The sequence below is a fragment of the Nothobranchius furzeri genome, chromosome 3 (genome assembly GCF_043380555.1).
Source record: "Nothobranchius furzeri strain GRZ-AD chromosome 3, NfurGRZ-RIMD1, whole genome shotgun sequence".
NCBI lineage: Eukaryota > Metazoa > Chordata > Actinopteri > Cyprinodontiformes > Nothobranchiidae > Nothobranchius > Nothobranchius furzeri.
In genome coordinates this window covers 81,298,043-81,316,086 of record NC_091743.1, presented here as the reverse complement: position 1 = coordinate 81,316,086, position 18,044 = coordinate 81,298,043, and the positions used below count along the sequence as shown (strand labels likewise).

The window sequence follows — 18,044 nt, the reverse complement described above, 5'->3', positions numbered from 1 at the left end:
AGCTGAACACGACAGGTTTGGAGTCTCATTTCCTGGTATTTGGACATCTCACCTCTGATTGGATAACAGCAATACGACTACTACTGACTCCATTTGCTGAGCAACGTTCATGTTTTATCTCCACTAATAACACATGCCTGGAGGGGTTCTGCTGCGTAGAGGAGTTGCTAATGCTAACGGTCAGCTCCTACCAGCCGAGACGTTCTTCGCTGTTACCCGAGTCAAGTTGGGTGAGTAAGTGACACTGTGGCATAGATCTGTCAGGATTTTTAAATCCTAGAGTTTCACCGTCTGTTTTCTACCAGAAGCTAATGCAGGAGATACAGTACAGAAAGGTTTGGACACACCTTCCCATTCAATGTGTTTTCTTTACTTTCATGACAATTTACATCAGTAGACTCTCACTGAAGGCATCAAAACCATGAATGAACACATGTGGAGTTATGTACTTAACCATCCATCCATCGTCTGAACCCACTTGTCCATGCTATCTCCAGCGGTCAATGGGCAATCAGGCGGGGTACACCCTGGACAGAGTGCCATTCCATCGCAGGGCAACACAGAGGACAAACAATCTCACACACACACACACACACACACACACACACACACACACACACACACACACACACACACACACACACACACACACACACACACACACACACACACACACACACACACACACACACACACACACACACACACACACACACACACACACACACACACACACACCTAAGGACAATTTAGACAGACCAACCAACCTAACAGTCATGTTTTTGGACTGTGGGAGGAAGCTGGAGTACCCGGAGAGAACCCACGCATGCACAGGGAGAACATGCTAACCCAGGACCTTCCTGCTGCAGGGCAACAGCTCTAACCACTGCGCCACTGTGCAGCACTGTACTTAACCAAAAAAGGTGAAATAACTGAAAACATGTTTTCTATTCTATTTTCTTCAAAAAAGCCACCCTTTGCTCTGATTACTGCTTTGCACACTCTTGGTTTTCTCTCGATGAGCTTCAAGATGTAGTCACCTGAACTGGTTTTCCAACAGTCTTGAAGGAGTTCCCAGAGCTGTTTAGCACTTTTTAGCTCCTCTGTAAATGGTCATGAAAATAAAGAAAACACATTGAATGAGTAGGTGTGTCCAAACTTTTGGCCTGTACTGCAGGTGTAGGAGACTATTTTTATGTTCAGCCTGCATGAAAAACTCAGAGTGACTGATTATAATCAGAAATATTGTTTTCAGTGAAGTACCATTTTAAATATTATAGTTTTTATTTTAACAGTGAACTATATAAAATGGCCATGATGAGTCAGTATATGAGGGCTTTCATTATAAAAATTGGACCTCAAAGCCCTGCCTGGCCCTCTTAGTAAAACGGATGTGTAGATGAACCTTTTTCAAATCAGACCCAATTGCATTTTCAGACCTTGGTTAGCTTTTTCATGTCTACCCAGGAACTGGGACCAACATAGTTCACGAAACGTACTGGTTAAGTCTCTTTTTAGGTCCTACCAGAGCGGAACATCCTGGAATGTTAATTTCTATAAAACTTCAACAAAACACGGGGAACAGAGTGAGGAAAAGGTCTAGAGTTTATCATACTTACACTTCCCAAAATCCTATGAAGACCTGCTGTCTTCCAGGGAAGTCTGCAGTTCACATAATAACCGTGGAACTGGTCTGGAACCGTTCCTGGTGATTGGTTCAAGTTAGCACTTTAAGAGGGGAGGCGGAGCAGCTAGGAGCAGCTAGCTGAGCTGGTTAGGGAGGTAGTCACAGAACTGAGTTGGTGAGAAAGCTAGTCTCTACCCACCAGTGCTGCTGTCCTCCCTCAGGTTTCATTGTGCCAGTTTCATATGCATACACACATTTTGTTGAAGGATTAACTGGTTCATTAATAGTGCAGCTTCATCAAATGTAACTATCATATCTTACCTTTTTCTCCCTGTCCCCCCACTGGTGTTACATTCTGAGCAGAGCTCTCCAGCGGACAGATTCTAGACTCAATCATCTCTTCTTGGATGAGTCTTTGGGCAGGAATAATGGTGAGGAGAGGTGGCTGAAGGTTCTTCAAAGAACACCGATGAGATTGTGTGGATCCATACAAACCTTCCCTCTTCTCACTGGAGCTACCATCAGCCACGCTAACCACATGGAAACCAAGGACACAAAAACATCCCAAGAGTTTCTTATAATCAGTAAGTTAATTCAGTTGCACTAACCTCTAGTTTTTACTGGGCTGGAAGGGCAACTAAATTACTACATTACAATATTTGAGATGAGGTATTGCCTAGAAAGTATTACTCTGTAACAGTAGAATTACCAAAAGTTTGGACTAGGGCTGGGTGATAGGGCATAAAATCAATATCACGATATATTGAGGATTTCACCTCGATAACGATAAACGGACAATAAGTACAGGTATGCGCAGACACAAAAGTCGTCCAGTAGATGGGGCTGTCACATGTATCGCATTGAGTCACATTTTTACAAGATTCAAGGTGGTACAGCTTCTTAAAGGGACATGAATGCTGCCAACCTACACACATCTTTTCATTTTTTCAATATCAGATTTATTGACATGGGAAAAATAATCACGATGAGAGTCATAAATTTCGATTACGATAGTCGTATCATCTGACCTGCGGCCGTATGTTTTGGACACCCGAGTGAAGAGAGGAGCGGAGCTGTCAACTGATCACCACCTGGTGGTGAGTTGGATCAGATGGCAGGGGAAGATGCCGCGTAGACCTGGCAGACCCAAACGCATAGTGAGGGTCTGCTGGGAACGCCTGGCAGAAGAGCCTCTCAAGACGGTCTTCAACTCCCACCTCCTTTGACCGCATCCCGAGAGCAGTGGGGGACATTGACTCCGAGTGGGCCTTATTCCACTCTGCGATTGTTGAGGCGGCTGTTGCTAGCTGTGGTCACAAGGTGGCCGGTGCCAGTCGTGGTGGCAGCCCTCGTACCCGCTGGTGGACACCAGAGGTTCGGGGAGCTGTCAGGCTGAAGAAGGAGGCCTACAGGTCGTGGCTGGTCTGTGGGTCTCCGGAGGCAGCAGACAGGTACCGGATAGCCAAGTGGGGTGCAGCAGTGGCAGTTGCCAAGGCAAAATCTCGGGCGTGGGAGGAGTTTGGTGAGGCCATGGAGACAAACTATCGATTGGCTCCAAAGAGGTTCTGGCAAACTGTCTGGCGCCTCAGGAGAGGAAGGCAGCAACTCGCTCACACTGTTTACAGTGGGGATGGGGAGCTGCTGACATCAACTGGGGCTATAGTCGGATGGTGGAAGGAATACTTTGAGGAGCTCCTCAATCCCACCTACGCACATTCCGAGGAGGAACCAAAGCTGGAAGACCTGGGGATGGACTGTCCAATCTCAGGGGCAGAAGTTGCTGAGGTAGACAAACAACTACACAGCGGCGGAGCCCCGGGGGTGGATTAGATTCGTCCTGGGAATCTCAAGGCTATGGATGTTGTAGGACTGTCATATTTGACACGTCTTTGCAACATTGCGTGGTCATCAAGAGCAGTTCCTGTGGAGTGGCAGACCGGGGTGGTGGTCCCCATCTTTAAGAAGGGTAACCTGAGGGTGTGTTCCAACTATAGGGGGATCACACTCCTCAGCCTCCCTGGAAATGTCTATTCCAAGGTACTGAAGAGGAGGGTCCGATAGATAGTTGAATCTCAGATTGAGGACGAGCAATGTGGTTTTCGTCGTGGCCGTGGAACTGTGGACTAGCTCTATACCCTTGCAAGTGTGATGGAGGGGGCATGGGAGTTTGCCCAACCAATCCACATGTGTTTTGTGGATTTGGAGAAGGCTTATGACCGTGTCCCCAGGGGCACCCTGTGGGGGACGCTCCAGGAGTATGGGGTGGGTGGCTTTCTGTTAAGGGCCATTCAGTCCCTTTACCAGAGGAGCGTGAGTTTGGTCCACATAGTCGGTAGTACGTCGGACCTGTTCCCGGTGAGGGTTGGACTCCGCCAGGGCTGCCCTTTGTCACCGGTTCTGTTCATTACCTTTATGGACAGAATTTCTAGGCGCAGTCGTGGTGTGGAGTGTGTCAAGTTTGGTGGCAGGAGAATCTCGTCTCTGCTTATTGCTGATGATGTGGTCCTTCTAGCTTTCATCTTGCTCTGACCTTCGGCTCTTGCTGGGTAGGTTCGCGGCCGAGTGTGAAGCGGCTGGGATGAGGATCAGCACCTCCAAATCTGAGACCATGGTTCTCGACCGGAAAAGGGTGGATTGCCAACTCCAGGTCGGGGGAGAGGTCCTACCTCAAGTGGAGGAATTTAAGCATCTCGGGGTCTTGTTCACAAGTGAGGGTAGGAGGGATCTGGAGATCGACAGGCGGATTGGTTCAGCATCTGCAGTGATGCGGACGCTGAGCCGATCTGTCATGGTGAAGAGGGAGCTGAGCCAGAAAGCCAGGCTCTCGATTTACCGGTCGATCTACATCCCAATCCTCACCTATGGTCATGAGCTTTGGGTAATGACCGAAAAAACGAGATCTCGGATAAAAGCGGCCGAAATGAGTTTCCTCCGTAGGGTGGCTGGGCTCAGCCTTAGAGATAGGGTGAGGAGCTCGGACATTCGGGAGGGACTCGGAGTAGAACCGCTGCTCCTCCGGATCGAAAGGATTCAGTTGAGGTGGTTTGGGCATCTGGTCAGGATGCCTCCTGGACGCCTCCCTGGGGAGGTGTTTCGGGCATGTCCTGCCGGCAGGAGGTCCCCGGGTCGACCCAGGACATGTTGGAGAGGTTACATCTCCAGTCTGGTCCGGGAACGCCTTGGGGTCCTGCCGGAGGAGCTGGTGGAGGTGGCCGGGGAGAGGACGGTCTGGAACTCCCTAATTGGGATAATGCCCCCGCGACCCGGACCCAGATAAGCGGAGGAAGACGACGACGACGACAAAATCTGCTGATTTTAGAAGCATTAATGTCAGTATATCAGTTATCTGCCATAACAGTGATCACTAAATCTGACCATGCCCCATGCTTTTATTGTTAAATAAACTCTGCTGTAAGGCCTTTGGCACCAAATATGGCGGTCATCCCAGGACAGACCAGATGTCAATCAAGAAGTCAAGCTGAAAGAGTCATAGACTACATTTACATGCAGCCAATATCCGGGTTATGATCGGGTTAAGGTCGGTATTCAGGTTTCTGAGTTGATCAGAATAACCCGTTTACAAGCATAAATAGAAAGAGTTACACCTAACTTGCAGAACCCGATTTAAATGCGGACGTTGGGATAGTGTCAGAACGTGTGGACTACGTCAAGACGCAATATGCGTCATTTCCGGTTCTTCTTGTTCCGGTATCCGTGAAAACAACAACGTGTTTCCCAGTTCGGAAGAGATAGCGACCGCGTTTGTTTGCGCTTTAGTGCTGGTATTGACCCACCGATGAAGACAGAGGTTTCCTCGTCACTCCAAAAGTGTGGTGCTGTGCCGCGACTCAACATGTTGCTCCCAACTTGTTGTTTACTTCCGGTGTTCTGGCACATACAAGACGTCTCGCTACTCAAAAGACCAAGATTCCTTGCGAACAGAGCATGTGCAGAACACACGCTTTGATGGGGATATCCCGATATGCGTTTACACGACCAAACATTCGGGTTAGAAAAGGGTTACCCCAGGTGTAGTAACCAGGTTTTTAAAAACCCGGTTATGAGCATATCCGGGTTTTTGGCAGTGTTTACATGGCCATGCGGAACCGGGTTATTGTGAATATTTAGGTTTTAAAAGGGTTACTGGCTGCATGTAAACACACTCATAGTGTGTGGTTGGCATGGATCCTCAGGTATGGAGGTTAACCAAGCATTAAAGGTCTTATCACTCAAACACCTCAAATAGGGGATGTTGTAGGTCTAAGTACATTTTTACAGAGAAGATACAAAGTACACCCAGTAGCACGGGGTATCGTATTTAACTACGATTTCATTTGAAATGTTCCTTCAGGTTTGCTGAAATGCAACAGTACGGAGGCCAGAAACGGACTGATGTGGAAATAAAAACAGACGTAAAAAATAACAATGTGTTCGTTTTAAGAGCACAGGGGTTACTGGGGGGCAGGGGACATGTTGGACAGGTCTAGAGAAAGATTACCATGACACTGCACAGAAATGAGCGGACACAGAATGTCGGTGGATGGATAGTTGTTGGAAGTAGTTGCAGTAGAAAGAGGCTATGAGGGGGATGGGCTGGTCTGCCCTAAGCACTCCTGGCATTTTAAAACAAAATCAAAATGTTGGCAGCATTAATGTCTATGAAAGTGCTGCAGGTGTTGTGCCGAAAAGAGCATGTCCTATTGTGGTAAGGTATGTAGCTCAATACAGCCGTGTGTTGAGGAAGTGAATGATTATTTAAGTAAGTAAGGCTGGTTTTTAACTCATTTGTAGTTTCACCACGTTTCATTTCCACGTGCTTCCTTAAAAAATTACAGTTTTTGACGTTTTATTTAAACATCTTCAGACAAATATTTAACAGTTTGTTAAAATATTTTTTCTGGTCCCTGGTCTGTAATTTAGACTCACATTCCTCCAAAATAGTTTAAGCAGGCAGAAAAAAAAAATCATATAAAAGATGAAGACATTAGTCTCAAACGTGCTCAAATAAAACTGTATTTCATCGCATTTCTAGTCAAAAACAAAACTTTCAGGAGGAACACGGATTAGAACACGTTCATATAATGAATCTATTAAAAATTGCGTCATCGATCATAACTCTAATCGTTTACTTCACCTATTTGAGGTTGTGACGACAGGGCACTCATATCTCAGCAGGTAAGCTCTTTTGGGCACAACACCGGGCATGGTAGCAGCAAATGGCTGCTTTATTGGTAGTCCATTGACCTTTTATCTGAATCTCTTACGGCATGTTCGTACTGTTAGCTGGACTATGACGGTGTAGCCTTAGTGAATGAGTTAATAACAAGCCAGGAACCACAGCGGTGAAACTAGCCAGTCTGGATCAGAACTGGAGGAGATGGTTTAGAAGTTGCTGCTTAGGCTGCTGACCCCACTGGACAATGCACAGCTCCATTACAAATGGAGACATGGAGGGATGAAGGCTTTACTATACCTGGACTGGGTCCTGTGACACTGTGGACTGGATGGGGAGCGAGTCCTTGACCTTTGGCGGTTGTTTCTAGATGAAGGCAAGGAGCTCCTTTGATCCGTGCAGGAATGGGATTGAGAACAGGAATGTGACGGTGAAAAGGGACTCCTCGTCTGGTGTCGTTTCTCATGTACCTTTTCTTTATTGGAGCTGTCCTGTTTGGGAGGAAAACTGTGGGTCGGTCAGCTGAAAACGACTTCTACCAGGTCACTCGTACACAGTTGATGTGGCTTTAGAGCAGCTCGTCTCTGAAACGATTAACTGGTTCATTAAAGCTGGATTACTAATCCAGACAACTTTACCCTAGATTATTTTGTTGCATTCGAGGAAATAAACATGTCAGCAGTTCATCTGTGGCTTGAAGACTCTCTGCCCTTATGGGTAAAAGTCGCTTTGATCAACTTTTTCAGAAAATTTCTTCTGTTTATAAATAGAAATTGCCTGAAAAAGCTCAGAGTTCTAAACTAAAAATTATCTTTAAGTTAGGCAGCAGTAAATCCAGGTAACCTAGCTGGTTAAATATTATAGAAAATTACAAAAACAACTACATAGCTCCTTATTTTATCAGTGCATTGGAGTTTTTTATAACATTGAGTTCATTTGGTGGGGTTTAAATCAAATCAAAAACTTTATTTAGATAGCACTTTTCATGCTCAGGAAGCAACACAAAGTTCTTAACAGATTAAAATGACCCATATAACCCATATTCCCTCCCTTTCCCACACTTAAAACAATTATGACAGTTTCACCTCCAATCCACAAACCACTCCCAGGTGCACACACACACACACACACACACACACACACACACACAACACATTAAAAGACCACAGGAAACATTAGGCTGAGCTCAGATTAGACAGGTAACGAAAGACACGCCATCAAGGGAGCCATCTGCCTCGACAGCAGCAGATCCACGGCAGCAGCCAAGACACCAATCCAGGGCGCCCTGGCAGGGTGGCAACCCCCACCACTACCTGGGCACTGCCCAAGGAGCGCCCCAGCTGCCACCACCGACCACCAGTCCCGAGGCAGAGGGCTCCACAGAGGAAACACTGGAAGGATTAAAATATGTGACATGTAAAATAACTAGAGCTAATATGGAAAATATCTAAAATGTATGATGTAAAATATCCAATAAAATGTGATTGTAGAAATAAAACAACATAAATGTGTAACACAATAGTAATTAAAATGAATAAATAAGTAAAACAAGCAATGCGATAAATAGTAATCAGTTAAAAGCTAAACTAAAAAGGTGGGTCTTGAGCCTGAACATGAATGTTCTCTGTAGCCCTGAGATCCTCTGGCAGTCTGTTCCAGAGGTGAGGGCCGTAATAACTAAAAGATGCCTCTCCCTGACTTTAGGAATGACAAGGAGATGGCTGCCAGAGGAGCGCAGGGACCGTGAGGGTTCATATGGTAAAAGCAGTTGTGAGAGATAAGATGGGTCAATACCATTAAGACACTTAAAAAACATTAAAAGTATCTTAAAATCGATCCTGAAACATACGGGGAGCCAATCATTGATTCTAAAACCAGAGTAATGTGCTACTGCTTCCTGGTTTTCGTCAGGACACGAGCTGCTGAGTTTTGCAAAAGTTGTAGACCTGAGATGCTCTCTTTGGGAAGACCAAAAAGCAGGGCATTACAGTGGTCTATCCTACTGGTGATAAAAGAATGCATCAGCGTCTCCGTATTGGCCCGAGAGAAAATGGGGCAGACTCTGGCGATGTTCTTGAGATGATAAAAACCTATTTTTGTCATGTTTTTAATCTGGGGGATAAAAGTTAGCTCAGAGTCGAAAATCACGCCCAGGTTCTTCACTTGTGAAGATGGATTAAAAGACATTGATTGTAGTTTTGGTAAAAGTTTCTCTCTCTGGGCCTCAGGACCGATGAATAAAACTTCAGTTTTGTCCTGGTTGAGCTGGAGAAAGTTTTCTGCCATCCAGGATTTAATGTCTAAAATGCAGTTAAAAGTGCATCCATTGGCTGTGTGTCATCAGGAGACACAGAGATGTACAACTGTGTATCATCAGCATAACTGTGAAAGTTGACCCCGTGTCTCCTGAGGACGCTGCCAAGAGGGAGCATATAGAGGTTAAAAAGTACTGGGCCTAAAACTGAACCCTGGGGCACACCACATGTGATGCTGTGGACCAAAAAAAAAGCAGCTGTGATTTTGGTGGCACGTGAGAACTTTCTACCAGACAATCAGTTTTGATTTTGGTCCTTGAGGCAAACGTTTGGTGTTGTTGCTGGAAGCAGCCTGTTTTCACCCAGCTCGCCATAACCCACCCCTATTTGTTGGGTGGGTTTTGCACTAGAACTGGGCTGGATAAAAACTACAAAGATGGCGTCTGCTCAAGACCTTCCTTTGAGCCATGAGCAGATAGAGGTACTTAAGTTTATTTGGAAAAGATGTATTTGCTTCTTCTACAGTTTAGTGGACTGTCCCGTTGACCGACATCTGTAGCGGCGAGTTAGTCACGTTGTTCGAAGCTCTGATTGGTCCTAGCGCTGTCCAATTGTGTGCAGAGAGAGTTTGAAAGACAATCATAGATTCCTCCCCACGAATGGGGTGTTTCAGAAGTTTTACATATACAGGACGGATTTCCATACTTCCACCACATTCTGCAAACACTATTAAACAATAGTTTGTTTCACTTCCTGAATTAGTCGAGAGTTGAGGTCCAAACGGAGATTGGAAATGTGTGCAGTTGGCTGATTTCTTTGTTTCTAAGCCAGGTTTCGGTGAAGCAACGTGATCAGAGCTGCAGACTTTTTCTCTCTAAATAAATAAATAAATGAAATCCAACAGCTGAATAAACATGTAGATTCTGTTTTGGTGTTTTATTTTACCAGGACGTACGTACGTGCGTGCGTGTGTGTGTGTTGCTGGTGTGATTGATCCTTGACTGACAGTTCAGATTTGTCCGGGTCCATCTACAGTCTGAGAACGAGTTCAAACAAACGGAGAAGCTCCAGGCTGCACGAGTAGGGCCAGTTTAGAGGGCTGAGATCGACGCAAAGGCTGGATCTACTCCAGGAACCAAAGGTTCAACATCTAACTTCATGTCTGAGATCCTGGCAGTAAGTTTTACCTGTTTAGGGATTATATCAGGAAGCTCCTCCTGCCGTCTCAACGAGCTCAGACCACCTCCATCCTCCCTCTGCTTTGCTGTGATCTCTGAATCAGAATCCGATGAATTTTCTCCACTTTTCCGTCTCTTCTTCTTCTTCTTCTTCTTCTTTTTCTTCTTCTTCTTTCCTGTTGAGCGTTCCTTGTGGCACCTGGACTTACTGCCACGATCCTCACCTAAAAAAACAGATTTCAATCAACTATGAAGTTGTCATGAAGCCAATTTCAATTCAATTCAAAAATACTTTATTAATCCCAGAGGGAAATTGATTTAATAAAGAAAGTAAGTGAATAGTGCTAAAACTTTAATAATTTCAACAATTATAAATCTATTGAACTCATTTAATATATAGGGAGCCTACGTTATGCCCATCTACTTCGGCCCATGGGTCCCCATAAAAACTAAACTAAAAAAACAAAAAAACAAGTTAATGGGGCTATGATAGCAATTTTCTAATCCTGCTTGTGAGGACATGACAGGCTTGGTCGCAACACACATCACTGATTTTCATTCAGGTTGAAGAACGTGTGTTTTTGTGTGTGTGATCCAGGATTAGGGTCATTTTGTTGTTCTTCCGAGGTCCCATGAGCCGACCGGACAGCCGACTTAGGCTCCCTAAACGTGCCGTGGCCACTAGTAGGAATGAATGCCTTGTAAGCGTACTCTGGAGGAAACAAAGCACTGGTGTGCCTGTTCCAGGAACTAGACGTGAGCCACATCATTGCTGAGCTCCAGACAGCAGTTTTTGGAGTCTTATTTTCTGATATTTGGACATTTTGCCGCAGACTGTGAAACAACAACGCAACTCTACCACTGACTGTTTCCTCTGCAACGTTGAAGTTTTACCTCTATAAATAACACCGGCCTGGAGGAGTTCTGCCATGTGGTGGAGTTGCTAAAGCTAACAATTACCTTCTACTAGCCGAGACGTTCTCTGCTGTTTCCTGGGCGCTAAACCAACAACAGCCTTCCCCGTAGTGAGTCAAGATGGGTGAGTCCATGAACGTTGTTGGCAGTGTGATGTAGATCTGTCAGAATTTTGTAATCCTATTGTTTCACCGTCTGTTTTCTATCAGAAGCTAATGCAGGAGATAGGTGTAGGAGACTATTTTCCTGTTCAGCCTGCATGAAAAACTCAGAGTGACTGATTGTAATCAGAAATAATAAGTAAAACCTGTTTTTTCTGTGTTCTACACCTTTAAAGCTTTATTGTCGTATGCAGTCAGGACTTCTGTTTTTCTGTGGAGTGAAGTTACTGCATTGTTAGCTACAGTGTACGCCAAATGTACAAATGTAGGCATAAAATAGAGAATACGGTTGCTATACGAGGTTCATATGCTAACATTTGAGCTCATTATCTGTGAAACGGACCAAGTTGTGGCTTATTAGAGTCTAATTTTGATTCGAGTCACTGTTAGAGACTCACCCTGCTCCTTTTGCTCTGATGTTGGTGTCCTTCTTCTAGAAGACAGAAAGAAAACCTGGGTCAGTCAAACTCAACAAATGTGAACCCTTAATACAACGACAGGATGACCTGAATGACATTTAGAAGTAGACTACCAGACATGTGGGATCGAACTACCAACCTTCCAACTCCACTGATTCACAGCCACTCTTCACTCTGTGTTCCTGTTTGCCCCTCACTTCATTATTGGTCAGGTTGTAAAAGCGTGTTTCCGCTATCAGAGCTTCAGAGTCATTTAATTATGCCGTACTTTGACAGAATAAAACTGTTATTTTTATTAATGTTATTGTGGACACTTTTTAGCGCTGATGATCAGTAGCCACGTTTACATGCGCATATTTAATCGGATTGAATGCCCATTCAGATTGAAAATTCTGCATGTAAACATGTCAATCAGAATATTCTGATCCGATTCGGCCCGATCGGATTGAAATTTCAATCCGATTGAGAGAGGTGGTTTATTCCGTTCTTCATTCCGATTGACGTGCATGTGCACAGCCATTCGGATTGTTGGGGTAAAACAATGCCCACTGCGCATGTGTGCAACAGCCAGCGGGCCTCTCCGCTGTCATTTGGACTGCCTGACTTCAAAAATGACGGTGTAATTAACAAGCGGCGGCTTTTAAATCCGACAACAAGCCGTCCCGTTTCAGTAATATTTAATTCAGAACTTGCATTTTGTGGAAGTAAAATAAAAATCTGATTATTGCACAAATCATTCGACAAAGATGTTCAAATCTTTACTGGAAATACGCAGGTTTATCGTGGGGGTTGCAGCGCACGGATCCCCGTTTCTGTCAGCTTTGAACACAGCTGCTTCTGCAGCAGGTGATGGAGACGCGCTTGTAAAGAACACAGGATAATCTGGGTTTTACAGACCTGATTGGAGGCTGATGTTGGGTAGGAAAACGTCCTCGGTTAAATACTCTGGACGACAGTAAAGTCCGTGTTCGTTAAAAGCACGTAAACGCAGATGACCTGAGATGCGGTTCGTTAATGATGAACACAGGCTTCTAAACTTTCTGAACATCTTCTGTTATTTTGTTTGAACAGATTTTTCTCAACAGTTTCAGCTGATCGTCACATGTTATTAATAATAAGCCACAACAGAGCTCAGTAATAAAACATGAGGCTACCCCCCCACCCCCCACTCCCGCTCTGTGCCGCAGCGCAGCGCAACAGCTGTCAATTCAGACCTGCGGACCAGCTGATCAAGAGGCAGACATAACCCTCCCTTATTTTAATCAACAATAAAATGCAGCAAAGCATATATCTGCAGTTATTCACTGAAGAAAACGTAACTTCTATGAGCTAAATAAAAATATTAAATTGAATAAATGGATCAGGAAAGCAGGAAGAATAGTTATTTCTGTTTTTACATTTTTCTTTTCGTTTCATGGCGTTTGTTTACAATTTTTCTTTCGTGAAAGGCAACTCTGCGCATGCTCAACCTATTTAATCGGATTAAATGCTTGGTGCATATGTACGCACGGCATGATCGGATCATTTCAGTTCGTGTCCATGTGAACAGAGATTCGGAAATTCCGATCAACCAAGATTTCAATCGGATTGAGGAAATTAGGCACATGAAAACGCAGCTAGTGACATCACTCACTGTTGAACCAGTTGCCATTTGCTGTCTGTGCCGGGTTCTGAAAAGGTTGAATTTCAATGGAGACACAACAGCTGAAGGTTTGAGCTATAGGGAGCCTAAGTCTCCTCCCTTTCCTGTCGGATCACGGGTCTCCAGAAGAACGAAAACATGCATGCAAGTCAACGGGACTAAAAACGCTATTTTCTAATACGCTTTGCCTTACGCCTTGGATCGCACATATGTTGTACTGCAATTTAAATAAAAAGTAATGATGGGTGTTTCGACCACGCCAGTCACGTACGTTGAGATTCATCAGCTTGTAAAAGTTCGTAATTAGCACGACTACAAACTAGAAATCGGCACGTTGCATATGTGACGTCACCACATAATCTCCTCTCCCCTAGCGTAGCTGCTACTTACCACATGACCAGATTCATGGTGGTTCTGTCCTCCTGTGGGAAGTTAGCTGAACTTACAGCCCTTTTTCCTTCAGATTTCTCAGTGTCTGGTTCGATGACGTCACTTTCGTGAAGCGCGTTTGTACTCCTGGACTTATTTTCACACAAAACCTAAAACAGCATTTCCCCTGTTAGAAAATAAGCGCGTTGTTGGTATCAAAATGTGTCTTTAAAATTCACGGACATCATTCATGAAATCCATGGAACAAAACAAGCGGAATTAGAAAACAGCGTTTTTAGCCCCGTTGACTTGCATTTATGTTTTCGTTCTTCTGGGGACCCGTGATCCGGACATGACTTAGGCTCCCTATTGTTTTTCCTGCTCAATTTCCCCCTCCTCGAGATTTCCCACAACTTCTATGGTGGAAAGAAACTTGGAGTGTTTCTCAGTGCCAAGGAACCTTGCCTTAATGTCTTGGTCCCGCCCCGGTTGCCTAGGAGATACGTAATCAGGAACCACCAAGGCGTGTTCCAATGTCAATCAATCAAACTTTATTTACATGTCATCTGTTCTCCGTTTGTTAGCCGTTTTAGCTAGCTGACCAAGGATACACGGGAGGTGCCTTGTAGCCTGGCTTTGGCCAAAAGTTTTCCAGAATAGTGAGCCTAAGTCCGTCCATCTACTTCCGGACCATGGGTCCCCGGAAGCAGGAAAAAAGGAATGCAAGTCAATGGGGCTAAAAACGCTGTTTTCTAATTCCGCTAGTTATGTTCCATGGATTTCACATATGATGTCTGTGAATTTTAAAGACGCATTTTGATACCAAGAACGCGCTTATTTTCTAACGGGGAAAGGTTATTTTAGGTTTTGCGTCAAAATAAGTCCAGATGCACATCACGAAAGTGACGTCATCGAACCAGACACGGAGGAAAAACAGGAAAAATGGCTGTAAGTTCAGCAAACTTAAAATCCCTCCTTCAGGAGGAAATAACCACCATAAATCTCATCATGTGGTAAGTAGCAGCTACGCTAGGGAACAGCAGATTCTGTGGCGATGTCACATATGCGACGTACCGACCTCTGCTTTGTGCTAATTATGAACATTTACAAGCTAATAAATCTCAACGTACGTGACTGGCATGGTCGAAACACCCATCATTAGTTTTAATCTAAATTGCAGTACAACACATGTGCGATCCAGGGCCTAAGGCAAAGTTTAGAAAAAAGCTCTTTAACTTCCTCGGGCCGTGTCCATATATGTGGACATCGGCTCCTTGCACTATAAAACTTATTTATCTTCACTTTAGACCTTTTGTTTTTATTTATAGACACATATTGACTTTATGTTAAAAAAAACTTGTTTTCTTTTTAAAGGAACTTAGACCAATTTTTTATGTAATTTAATTATTTTTATTTTAATATTTGTAATTTTGTTTCCGTTAATGAGAGTAGACTACTCTGTAATAGTTACATGTATTTTTTTCTTTTAAATCACTTCAAATACAGGTTTAGGTCTCAGGACGTTAAGCCACATTGACTCGCATTCATTTTTTCGTTCATCCGGGGACCCATGAGCCGACCGGAGAGGGAGGAGACCAAAGGCTATCTAACGGAGGCCGACCGATTTATTCAATCTTTTCTATATCGGCTGAAATTATTTTTAAAAGCCGATAAAAATAAATAAATAAAAATCAGGCACACGTGTGGCCAACTGCCGCTACTACTAGACAGAAGAAAGGACCTGAAGGATCCCAACACACCATTTTTTTTTTATGTTTTGAGTTAGTTTTATATTTGAAGTTCAATAAATATTAAGAGATTAATTGCCTTATTTAATTTATATTGCACACAGTTAGTGTTCAGTTCAGTTGTCTTTCACAATCAATGTGCTGCTAAAACGTGTATATATCGGCATTAAAGAGCTGCTTTAGATATCGGCAACAAAATTCTTTTTAAAAATGGGTATCGGCCTTAAAAAACCATATCGGTCAGCCTCTACTCCCTATACAGCGCGGTATTTTCTAAAGGATGGTGGATCAGGAGTCGGCAGCTACTTCGGGAGGAAATTACAAGTTTAAATGTAAGTCAACAAATTGTGGCTATCGGGCTGAAATCTGAAATGATTTTTTATATCCAAAGCAGTTAGCTATGGTTGGTTAGTTGCAGCCTCTGTGGCTAGCAGGTAGTAACTCCCCAGCATATTTAGTTTAACCAACATATACACAATTTAAAAAGTTAAAGGCTCATTATATATTTATACAGAAACTTATATGTATAAAATAAAACGTTATCTCCCGTGTCACGTGACAGCACATGGCCGCGGCATCCACGGAGGTTGCCTGATGTTCCATTTAACTGCTTTCTTTGACCAAGAAAGGCCAGTGTCCTCGTAAGCAAGGCGCCTGGCCTCACAACACACCGCCTTGCGAGGCCAGGCCATATAAGCACCCACAGTTTCAGAGACGCGTTGATGTGGTTACCATGGTGCACTAATGAGCCACTGGCAGCTGTTTTAACGTTTCCTTTTTGGATTCTCTTCACACTTTAAGGAATTGTTTCAGCTGAGGTCATTACAGATCTGCTACTATAACTTAGGTCTCTGCAGGTTTTACCTTGGCCGGTGTCTCATGTCTCTCTCCAGCTCGGATCCGGAATCAGAGCTGCTCTCTCTCTCTTGGTTCCGCTTTTTCTTTTTACTTTTATGCTTTTTGTGTTTCTTCTGTGAGCTGCTGCCTCCGGCCGGCTTGTCTGGACTTCCCCGTCCTTCCTCTGGTTCCCTGTTGAAACCCACTGCTTTAGCTCCACAGCTGGAAACAACAGGAAGACACAACGCTCCACAGATGTGCAGCATACAACGAGTCTTTTAATTACACACGTCGCCATTTAAACAGTCACCTCCTCTCACATTCCCATTAGCGGCACCCCGTAAAGCCTCCCAGCAGTTGTTTTATTTACGTTTAATAAATGATCATGTGGACCAGCAGAGCACCAATCCCACAGCCCCAGCACCCTCATACAAACAACACAAACACGTACGCTTTATCATCCTTCTGGTCTTCAATCTCTCTGATCTTATTCAAAATAAATTCTTGAAAAATTTGTTCGATGTTGGCCGCCATGTTTTACTGTGCAACTGTTAAAAAGGTCCGAGTAGGAACGAGAGCCAAACGCAGAGCTCAGGTAAAGGCACTCTTCTGCCCCCTGCTGTCTGTTTCTAATTTAACCTGTGAGTGTCTGCAGATGGAGAGTATTGGCATGTATTTGTTAACATACATAGGGTGACCATATTTCCATTTCCACAAAAGAGGACAGGAGGTCTGTGCCTAACGATGACGTCGCACTGTGGCAACACCACACAAACCATGTTAGGATGCATTTTTTTCCCGGTGAAGAGCTAAAATTAATATCAGATTCTTCCAACAAAAGGGCTCTAAAACAATTCATATGTAAATATTTTGCATATTTATTGCAAAATCAGGCGTCAGAGAGGTGAAATCACCACAGCACACAATGAGCTAAGCGCGTCAGGAACGATTAAAGACAGAATACCAGAGGATATAAACACATAAGAACAATCATGTGTCAATAATAATGTTTTGTTGCGCCCCTTTGAGAATGTATCGTGTGCGGGACGCAGCGGGCGCACCAACGATCAGCACTCTGCGTCCTCTCCACTCAACAGAATCCTGCTACGCTGAGAGTCCATAAATATTGTAATATAGGCAGAAACTGGATCTGTCCCTGAAAGATGTCTAGCCCTCCATAATTCGATCTCTGCTCCTGGATGAAAAACCGGGAATTTTGATCAATGTATTGAACACTTGTTTAACTCCATAACATGAAATTAAGGTTAATAATATAACAGATCACAAAATCTTCAGTTTTACTAAAAAAGGTTGAAGCAAAAATGAAAACACCCCACAACAAAAACAGCTACATCTAGTATTTTGTATGACTGAACACAGTATATGCTGATGACTGTCAGGTATAGTGGGTACAGAAATTAGTCAGACCTCCGTCAATTTTTTCGCTCTGCTATATTGCAGCTATTCGCTAAAATCTATGCAATTTATTTTTCCTCACCCTCACCCCATTTTAACAAAAATACAGAAATTTAGAGATTTCTGCAGTTATTAAAATAGACAAACTGAAATATCACATGGTCCTAGGTATTCAGACCCTTTACTGTGACACTCATATATTTAACTCAGGTGTTTTCCATTTCTTCTGATCATCCTTCATATGGTCCTACGCCTTCACTGGAGTTCAACTATGTTTGATTATACTGATTGGACCTGATTATAT

General features: G+C 43.9%; 1 protein-coding gene across 2 annotated transcripts in view; it reads right to left on the bottom strand.

Moving 5' to 3' along the window:
- The window catches only part of LOC107384536 (protein SON), a 64,599-nt gene extending 47,669 nt beyond the window's left edge, over nt 1-16,930 (bottom strand). Inside the window, exons 1-6 of one of the 2 annotated variants that reach the window (XM_070549588.1) lie at nt 16,776-16,930; nt 16,352-16,546; nt 11,708-11,742; nt 10,243-10,457; nt 7,101-7,291; nt 1,949-2,157 (exon numbers count right to left, since the gene is read on the bottom strand). In XM_070549588.1, the coding sequence (XP_070405689.1) occupies nt 1,949-2,157; nt 7,101-7,291; nt 10,243-10,457; nt 11,708-11,742; nt 16,352-16,546; nt 16,776-16,858 (928 nt within the window). In that variant the 5' untranslated portion in view covers nt 16,859-16,930. The remainder of the gene's footprint in view (nt 1-1,948; nt 2,158-7,100; nt 7,292-10,242; nt 10,458-11,707; nt 11,743-16,351; nt 16,547-16,775) is intronic. The other variant, XM_070549589.1, reaches the window with a different exon arrangement.
- Nucleotides 16,931-18,044: the final 1,114 nt, after the last annotated feature.